This window comes from Globicephala melas, chromosome 1 (genome assembly GCF_963455315.2).
Source record: "Globicephala melas chromosome 1, mGloMel1.2, whole genome shotgun sequence".
NCBI lineage: Eukaryota > Metazoa > Chordata > Mammalia > Artiodactyla > Delphinidae > Globicephala > Globicephala melas.
In genome coordinates this window covers 78,256,213-78,266,476 of record NC_083314.1, presented here as the reverse complement: position 1 = coordinate 78,266,476, position 10,264 = coordinate 78,256,213, and the positions used below count along the sequence as shown (strand labels likewise).

The following is a 10,264-nucleotide window of genomic DNA, read 5'->3' as shown; positions in this document are numbered from 1 at the left end:
TAGAAGCTTCTGCAGCCATCCTCACTGTGAGTCAGGTAAGTGTTAGCTGGCAGAACGAAGGTTGGGACCAGGGGTCTCCCATGGGCCAGAACATGGTTAGGGGTGGCCAGCCAGGTGGGTGTAGGTATCATTTGTGTGCTGGATTCAACAGGACTACTGTCCTTCTTGGAGGGCTCAGGTCACTGTGCTGAGGGCTAGGTGCCATGGTATGGAAACACAGAACAGACAGCAATCTCCTCCTACCCCATACTTTCTTGGGACCGTATTTTAGAGAGAGAGAGACAGAGAGAGAGAGAGAGAGAGAGAGAGAGAGAGAGAGAGAGAGAGAGAGAGAGAGAGAAAGGCAGAGAGACAGAGAGGCAGAGAGACAGAGAAATAGAAAGAGACAGAGAGAGAGTAAGATGGGGATAAAGGGGAAATATGGCCAGTTTCTCTCCTAAAACTGATTGATTTGGGCTGACTGTGATTTTGCCTTCTTTATGGAGGCAGGGTGTCCGGGGACATGCTTGTAACTCTTGGCTGTGCTACCAAAGGGAGAAATGCAGCATGGGGAACACTTTCTATTTGGAGAACCCAGGCTGAGCAGGGACAGGGAAACCCAGCTTAGAAGTAGGAGACTTGAAAGAACCAACTCCAACTCTCAGCAACCTTCCAGCCCCCTCCCACCACCACCAGCTAAAGCTCAGATGGTCAGGAGAGAAAGCAGCTCTGGAGCTGAATAGGCCAATCTGTTCATTTTACAGAGGAGAAACCTGAGGTCCAGAGGGGCTAAATGACTTTCGCAGAACCACACAGCATTTCACTGGGAGATTTAAGCTGAGATCATGTCATGTGACTCCAGTCCAGGGCGTGCACCCTCACCTCTCAGATCCTCTCGGGATGGGCTACTGATTTTCCAGGACTCGGGAGTTCTCCAGGAGACCTTTCTTTTCGTGGCACCGTCCCTCTTCCTGTCATAATCCCAGAGCTCATCTCTCTTCTTTGTACATGAAGGTCAGAAACAAGGGAGAGACAAGGATAGGCAAGAGCAGGAGGTGAAGTGGTACCCAGCCCACCTTTGCAGAGCACCTCTGGAGAGTCCTCTTTGTTGTCTCTTGGGAACAAGAGGCTCCCAGGAGGGCCTTTCCCTGCCCCTCTCCATTCCTACCCTTCACTCTGCTGCTTCTGGGGAATGATAGCCCAGCGTGGGTGGGAGAGTACCCCCACCCAAGGGAAGAGAGGATGCTGAAAAACCAGGCACTGCTGCATATTTCCAGGGGTTCATCTACTTCCTCCCCTTCAATTAACCCTCTGACCCATCCTAATTTTCAGGTTGACCTAAAGCAGCTTCCAAGATGTCTCAGCAATGTACTCTGCCGGTGACCTTGCCCCCTGCCCCCAGTAAGGAGCCCCTCAAGCCTGTTTCTCCTCCCACCAACATCCAGCAGGAGCAAGTGAAGCAGCCAACTCCACTGCCTGCCCCATTCCAGAAGGTACCCTCGGAGATCCCAGAGAAGGATCCCATGGAGCTCGGGAAGAAACACACAACTCCTGTGAAGGAGGTGCCCAAGAAAGAGTGTGAGCCACGGCAACAGGAGCCACAGCAGCAGGAACAGAAGCAGCAGCAGCAGCAGCAGCAGCAACAAAAGTCAGAGGAGCAAGGAAAGCATGTGGAACAGCAGCAGCAACAGCAAGAATCACAGGAGCAAGGAAAGCCTGTGGAACAGCAGCAGCAGAAGAAAGTGTCACAGGAGCAAGGAAAGCATGTGGAACAGCAGCAGCAGCAGCAAGAGTCCCAGGAGCAAAGAAAGCCTGTGGAACAGCAGCAGCAGCAGAAAGAGTCCCAGGAGCAAGGAAAGCCTGTGGAACAGCAGCAGCAGCAGAAAGAGTCACAGGAGAAAGGAAAGCCTGTGATACAGCAGCAGCAGCAGCAGAAAGAGTCACAGGAGAAAGGAAAGCCTCTGATACAGCAGCAGCAGCAGCAGAAAGAGTCACAGGAGAAAGGAAAGCCTGTGATACAGCAGCAGCAGCAGCAGAAAGAGTCTCAGGAGAAAGTAAAGCCTGTGGAACAGCAGCAGCAGCAGCAGAAAGAGTCACAGGAGAAAGGAAAGCCTGTGATACAGCAGCAGCAGCAGAAAGAGTCCCAGGAGCAACGAAAGCCTGTGGAACAGCAGCAGCAGCAGAAAGAGTCACAGGAGAAAGGAAAGCCTGTGATACAGCAGCAGCAGCAGCAGAAAGAGTCACAGGAGCAAAGAAAGCCTGTGGAACAGCAGCAGCAGCAGCAGAAAGAGTCACAGGAGAAAGGAAAGCCTGTGGAACAGCAGCAGCAGCAGCAGAAAGAGTCACAGGAGAAAGGAAAGCCTGTGGAACAGCAGCAGCAGCAGCAGAAAGTGTCACAGGAGCAAGGAAAGCCTGTGGAACAGCAGCAGCAGCAGCAGCAGAAAGCGTCACAGGGGCAAGGAAAGCCTGTGGAACAGCAGCAGCAGCAGCAGCAGAAAGCGTCACAGGAGCAAGGAAAGTCTGTGGAACAGCAGCAGCAGCAGCAGAAAGTGTCACAGGAGCAAGGAAAGCCTGTGGAACAGCAGCAGCAGCAGCAGAAAGTGTCACAGGAGCAAGGAAAGCATGTGGAACAGCTGAAACAGGAGAAGAAGGTCTTGGGCCAGCAGCTGGATCAAGAGCTAGCAAAGAAAGATGAGCAACTGGAAAAGAAAGGGGAGCAGCAGCTGAAGCAGTAGGAGGGGTTGCTGAAGTAGCCTCTTCTTGTCCCAACTCCTGGCCAGGTCCAAGAGACCAACCCAGTCCAGCCACTGAAGGGAGAAGTCTTGACCCCTAAAGAAGCAGGAGGTGTAGTGTCCCCCAAATATAAGTAACCACCCCTAGGGGCCCAGAGGCCCCTGGAAATCCCACACAAGTGAAGAGAGAGCCAGTGGCCTGGCTTACCTCCAGTCCCCAGCCTGGGTGGCCCACCTTATCTGTGAACCTGCCTGACCCTGTCCTTCTGCATGTCCCTTGGATAGGGCTTGGCGGGGAGGGGAGCTATTGCCCAGCACCCACCCCTGATGAGCCCAATCCCAACCTCAGGTGTCCAGAGCCTCTGCTTGAAGAGACAGTGACTACAGCAACTCTGACTGCATCCCCACTACTATTGTTGAATCTGTGAGTGTGTACAATAATACAGAATAAATGCTGGAAGACCTGGGATCCTGTATTCTCTTTGGCTTTTTACCCTCTGTCGCTCACCATATAGAAACCTGTGTGGGGGTTAATGGTTGCAAATGACTCTTGGCCAATTTCCAAAGGAGGACAGACATTTTGACCCCTTTTTAATTCTGCTCCCCAAACCATTCAATACATTCAACAGCTTCTAAAAATGAGATCACAACACCACCAAAAGAAAACAAAACAACTTCATTCATGCACCTGAAAGGAGCACTTGGCAGTCATGAAGAGGAGATAGGTTATTCTGGTTGGGGGAAGAGGATCTATTCATCTCAGTTCAACACTGCTTTACATTATAGCCCCGGAGCCCAATCCTAGCCCGTGGCCAAAGGCACGGGGAGGGAGTGGAGGCTCCACCTGGGTTCTGGTCCCTGCCCAGGTTTTCTCTCCATAGAATGTCCTCATGGTTTCCAAGAGTCTTACTAACTGCTTCCATGGTTAAGGAAGACTTTAGGAAAGCAAAGAAGCAGAACTGGGCAAGATGGGGAGAGGAGAGACTCCTGGGACTGGTCTCTGAAGGAGAGAGTGACAGTGTCACTAAAGGAAGTAAAGGTTGGGCCAGCTGGAATCATGGAAGCCAAAGTGCTGAATAGCCTGGAGAAATACAGATCCAAGGTCATTGCAGTGGTTACCCTCCCTGACATTTCTGTAGCCTTTCCTGCCATCAATCACATCAGGACGTGGGGGCTCCCTCCTTCCTGGGAATCACCTGGCTCTAACTACTTAACCACATCATCTCAGGCAGGTTGTCTCAAGTTACCCAAAGCTATTTCATCACAGCCATGAGCATATGTCAGGGACATCCCTTTTGAGACTGCCATAGGCACCCAAACTCAATAGGTTGAAGGGCACTTAGTATCTCTTACTGCCCACCCAACTCCAGGGACACCCACTGTCATTCCTCCTTAGGTATTCTCTCTCTCGGGTAATGATACCTTCTCTGCATTCACCGAAGCCAGAGACAACACATCATTCTCCACTCCTTTCCTTTGCTTCCCTACTCTCCAGCAGAGACCAAGTCCTTGCTATCCTTACCCACACCTCCCAAGCTTTGACTGAGGTCATTTCTCACCTGAACTATTGCAATGGCCCTCAAGCTGTTCTCCTTTGCTCCCTGTCTCCACACACCCTGCAATCCACCCATCACACAGAGGACAGGGTGTTCTACTTAAAATTCTGATCTAACTACCTCACTCCTTGAGTTAATGCTTGTCAGCGGCTCTCATTATTCAGAGGATGAGAATGAAGGCTCAAGTCCTCCTAACAGGACAAGAGTTAGAAGGAAGTCTGAGTAGAACTGGTTGGGAAGATTGGGGGCACAGTGAGAAGTAATCAGAAACACCCAGAATATGTGCAAATGTTTTTGAAGTCTTAGGTTTTGATTTTTTTGTAGACCTTATTTCTCTGTTATTTTCTTTTTTTAATTTGTTTATTTAACTATAGTTGATTTACAATATTGTGTTAGTTTCAGCTGTACAACTTCAGATTCTTTTCCATTATAGGTTATTACAAGATATTGAATATAGTTCCATATGCTATGCAGCAAATCCTTGTTGTATATCTATTTTACATATAGTAGTAGGTGTAATAGACCTTTCTTTAGAACAGTTTCCAATTTATGAAAAAGTCAAGAAGACAGTAAAAAGAGTTACCATACACATCACACCCAGTTTCCCTTATTATTAACATCTTACATTAGTATAGCACATTTATTATTATAATTAACAAAACTGTATTGGTACATTATTATTAACTGAAGTTCAAGGTTTATTCCTATTATTTTAGTTTTTACCTACTGTCTTTTCCTGTTTCAGGATCCCATCTAGAATATCACATTACATTTAGTTGTCTTGTCTCCTTAGGCTCCTCTTGACTGTGACAGTTTCTCACTTTCCTTGATTTTTGATGACCTTGACAGTTTTGAGGGGTCCTGGTCAGGTATTTTATAGAATATCCCTCAAATTGGGTTTGTCTGATGTTTTCTTCATGATTAGACTGGAGTTATGGGTTTTTAAGAGGAAGACCACAGAGGTAAAGTGCCTTTTTCATCACATTGTTTAAAGGGGACATACTATTCACATGATTTATCACTTTGATCACCTGGCTGAGGTAACATCTATCAGGCTTTGCCACTCTCCTCATCTTCTCTCCAACATCCCATACTACTGTACTGTATTCTTTGGAAGGAAGTCACTGTGCAAAGCCCACAACTAAGAAGTGGGGAGTTGGGGCTTCCCTGGTGTTACAGTGGTTGAGAATCTGCCTGCTAATGCAGGGGACACGGGTTCGAGCCCTGGCCTGGGAGGATCCCACATGCCGTGGAGCAACTAGGCCCGTGAGCCACAACTACTGAGCCTGCGCGTCTGGAGCTTGTGATCCGCAACAAGAGAGGCCGCGATCGTGAGAGGCCTGCGCAAGGCGACGAAGAGCGGCCCCCGCTTGCCACAACTAGAGAAAGCCCTCGCACAGAAACGAAGACCCAACACAGCAAAAATAAATAAATAAATTAATAAACTCCTACCCCCAACATCTAAAAAAAAAAAAAATGTGGGATGTTAAGCTCCCCATCACTGAGGGTGGAGTGTCATCATAAATTATTTTGAATGTCCTGTATAGGAAATGTATCTCTTCCCTCTCCTTATGTATGTATATATATATGGACATAAGCACTTAATCATTTATTTATGTCAGCATGCACTCATGAATATTTATTTTATACTTTGGGCTATAACCCAGTAGTACTTTATTTTCTCTTTCATTGTGGTGAAATAAATATTACATAAAATTTACTATATTAATCATTGTACAGTTCAGAGGTATTAAGTACATTCATGTTGTCGTGCAACCCTCACCACCATCCATCTTGCAAAATTGTAACTCTGTACCTATTAAACAACAATTCCCCATGACCTTCTCCCCACAAGCACTGGCAACCACCGTTCTACTTTTTTTCTTTTTTTCTAATCTCCCTTTTTCCCCTACACCACTGTTTCTTGTAACCACTATTCTCCCCTCTGCTACTATAAGTTCAGCTTTTTTGGTCACAAATATCAGGGTTTCCTCCCTTTCTAAGACAAAATAATATATCATGTATTATATCTATATTACATCAAAATATAATATAATGTTATATACCACATTTTCTTTATCCATTCATCCACTGACATTTAAGTTATTTCCATATCTTGGCTATCATGAATAATGCTACAATGAACATGGGGTATCTCTTCAAGATACTGATTTCTAAATGAAAAAGAAATGAAGGAAACAATAGCAAAGATCAATAAAACTAAAAGCTGGTTGTTTGAGAAGATAAACAAAATAGATAAACCACTAGCCAGACTCATCAAGAAAAAAAGAGAGAAGACTCAAATCAATAGAATTAGAAATGAAAAAGGAGAGGTAACAACTGACACTGCAGAAATAAAAAAGATCATGAGAGATTACTACAAGCAACTCTATGCCAATAAAATGGACAATCTGGAAGAAATGAACAAATTCTTAGAAATGCACAGCCTGCCAAGACTGAATCAGGAAGAAATAGAAAATATGAACAGACCAATCACAAGCACTGAAATTGAAACTGTGATTAAAAATCTTCCAACAAACAAAAGCCCAGGACCAGATGGTTTCACAGGCGGATTCTATCAAACATTTAGAGAAGAGCTAACACCTATCCTTCTCAAACTCTTCCAAAATATAGCAGAGGGAGGAACACTCCCAAACTCCTTCTACGAGGCCACCATCACCTTGATACCAAAACCAGACAAGGATGTCACACAGAAAGAAAACTACAGGCCAATATCACTGATGAACATAGATGCAAAAATCCTCAACAAAATACTAGCAAACAGAATCCAACCGCACATTAAAAGGATCATACACCATGATCAAGTGGGGTTTATTCCAGGAATGCAAGGATTCTTCAATATATGCAAATCTATCAATGTGATAAATCATATTAACAAATTGAAGGAGAAAAACCATATGATCATCTCAATAGATGCAGAGAAAGCTTTTGACAAAATTCAACACCCATTTATGATAAAAACCCTGCAGAAAGTAGGCATAGAGGGAACTTTCCTCAACATAATAAAGACCATATATGACAAGCCCACAGCAAACATCATCCTCAATGGTGAAAAACTGAAAGCATTTCCACTAAGATCAGGAACAAGACAAGGTTGCCCACTCTCACCACTCTTATTCAACATAGTTTTGGAAGTTTTAGCCACAGCAATCAGAGAAGAAAAGGAAATAAAAGGAATCCAAATCGGAAAAGAAGAAGTAAAGCTGTCACTGTTTGCAGATGACATGATCCTATACATAGAGAATCCTAAAGATGCTACCAGAAAACTACTAGAGCTAATCAATGAATTTGGTAAAGTGGCAGGATACAAAATTAATGCACAGAAATCTCTGGCATTCCTATATACTAATGATGAAAAATCTGAAAGTGAAATCAAGAAAACACTCCCATTTACCATTGCAACAAAAAGAATAAAATATCTAGGAATAAACCTACCTAAGGAGACAAAAGACCTGTATGCAGAAAATTATAAGACACTGATGAAAGAAATTAAAGATGATACAAATAGATGGAGAGATATACAATGTTCTTGGATTGGAAGAATCAACATTGTGAAAATGACGCTACTACCCAAAGCAATCTATAGATTCAATGCAATCCCTATCAAACTACCACGGGCATTTTTCACAGAACTAGAACAAAAAATTTTGCAATTTGTATGGAAACACAAAAGACCCCGAATAGCCAAAGCAATCTTGAGAACGAAAAAAGGAACTGGAGGAATCAGGCTCCCTGACTTCAGACTATACTACAAAGCTACAGTTATCAAGACGGTATGGTACTGGCACAAAAACAGAAAGATAGATCAATGGAACAGGATAGAAAGCCCAGAGATAAACCCACGCACATATGGACACCTTATCTTTGATAAAGGTGGCAGGAATGTACAGTGGAGAAAGGACAGCCTCTTCAATAAGTGGTGCTGGGAAAACTGGACAGGTACTTTTAAAAGTATGCGATTAGATCACTCCCTAACACCATACACAAAAATAAGCTCAAAATGGATTAAAGACCTAAATGTAAGGCCAGAAACTATCAAACTCTTAGACGAAAACATAGGCAGAACACTCTATGACATAAATCACAGCAAGATCCTTTCTGACCCACCTCCTAGAGTAATGGACATAACAACAAAAATAAACAAATGGGACCTAATGAAACTTCAAAGCTTTTGCACAGCAAAGGAAACCATAAACAAGACCAAAAGACAACCCTCAGAATGGGAGAAAATATTTGCAAATGAAGCAACCGACAAAGGATTAATCTCCAAAATTTACAAGCAGCTCATGCAGCTCAATAACAAAAAAACAAACAACCCAATCCAAAAATGGGCAGAAGACCTAAATAGACATTTCTCCAAAGAAGATATACAGACTGCCAACAAACACATGAAAGAATGCTCAACATCATTCATCATTAGAGAAATGCAAATCAAAACTACAATGAGATATCATCTCACAGCAGTCAGAATGGCCATCATCAAAAAATCTAGAAACAATAAATGCTGGAGAGGGTGTGGAGGAAAGGGAACACTCTTGCACTGCTGGTGGGAATGTGAATTGGTTCAGCCACTATGGAGAACAGTATGGAGGTTCCTTAAAAAACTACAAATAGAGCTACCATATGACCCAGCAATCCCACTACTGGGCATATACCCTGAGAAAACCAAAATTCAAAAAGAGTCATGTACCAAAATGTTCATTGCAGCTCTATTTACAATAGCCCGGAGATGGAAACAACCTAAGTGCCCATCATCGGATGAATGGATAAAGAAGATGTGGCACATATATACAATGGAATATTACTCAGCCATAAAAAGAAACGAAACTGAGCTATTTGTAATGAGGTGGATAGACCTAGAGTCTGTCATACAGAGTGAAGTAAGTCAGAAAGAGAGAGACAAATACCGTATGCTAACCCATATATATGAAATTTAAGAAAAAAAAATGTCATGGAGAACCTAGGGGTAAGGCAGGAATAAAGACACAGACCTCCTAGAGATCGGACTTGAGGTTATGGGGAGGGGGAAGGGTGAGCTGTGACAGGGCGAGAGAGAGTCATGGACATATACACACTAACAAACGTAGTAAGGTAGATAGCTAGTGGGAAGCAGCCGCATGGCACAGGGATATTGGCTTGGTGCTTTGTGACAGCCTGGAGGGGTGGGATAGGGAGGGTGGGAGGGAGGGAGATGCAAGAGGGAAGACGTATGGGAACATATGTTTATGTATGACTGATTCACTTTGTTATAAAGCAGAAACTAACACACCATTGTAAAGCAATTATACCCCAATAAAGATGTTAAAAAAAAAAAAAAGATACTGATTTCATTTTCTTTAGATATATACCCAGAAGTGGTATTGCTGAATCATATGGTAGTTCTATTTTTAATTTTTTGAGGAACCTTCATATTGTTTTATATAATAACTGTAGCAATTTACAGTCCTACCAACAGTGTACAAGGGTTCTCTTTTCTCTACATCCTTGCCAACACTTGTTAGCTTTTGACTTTTTTATAGTAGCCATTCTAACCAGTGTGAGAGGATATCTCATTGTGGTTTGATTCATATTTCCCTGCTGATAAGTGATGCTGGGAATCTTTTCATATTCCTGTTGGAAACAGTATGGTGGAGAAACTGAGATTCAGAAGAAAAGCTTGGCTGAGGTCACAAAACAAGAGGAAAAGGGGACCAGGTTCCTGAGATGCCTCCCTCACCTCCCTGTGCCCAGGTCGCGAGGATCACAGGAGTGAATGAGCCCCCAGAGCCCTCTGGCCAGGCAGGAGCTGTGTGTCCCTGTGAAAAGGGGCCCTGACGGGTTTTTTGCTTAAGGTTCCTATGATGAGTCAGGAAGGGGCTAGAGGAAGTAGACCAACAGGAGTGGTGAAACCAGTCCATCTCCTTCACCTTGGGAAAGAGGCGAGGCTGAGGAACAGTATAAAGGGCACCCCGGCCCCTGCTTGGCTCAGTGTTCCAC

General features: G+C 44.1%; 1 protein-coding gene across 1 annotated transcript; it reads left to right on the top strand.

The window, feature by feature from the left end:
* LOC132593669 (involucrin-like) lies at window positions 1-3,112 on the top strand. Its single transcript, XM_060286745.2, has 3 exons — window positions 1-35; window positions 1,312-2,342; window positions 2,601-3,112. The coding sequence occupies exons 2-3, from the start codon at window positions 1,335-1,337 to the stop codon at window positions 2,712-2,714; spliced, it is 1,122 nt and encodes a 373-aa protein (XP_060142728.1). The 5' UTR covers window positions 1-35; window positions 1,312-1,334; the 3' UTR covers window positions 2,715-3,112.
* The last annotated feature ends 7,152 nt before the right edge of the window (window positions 3,113-10,264 follow it).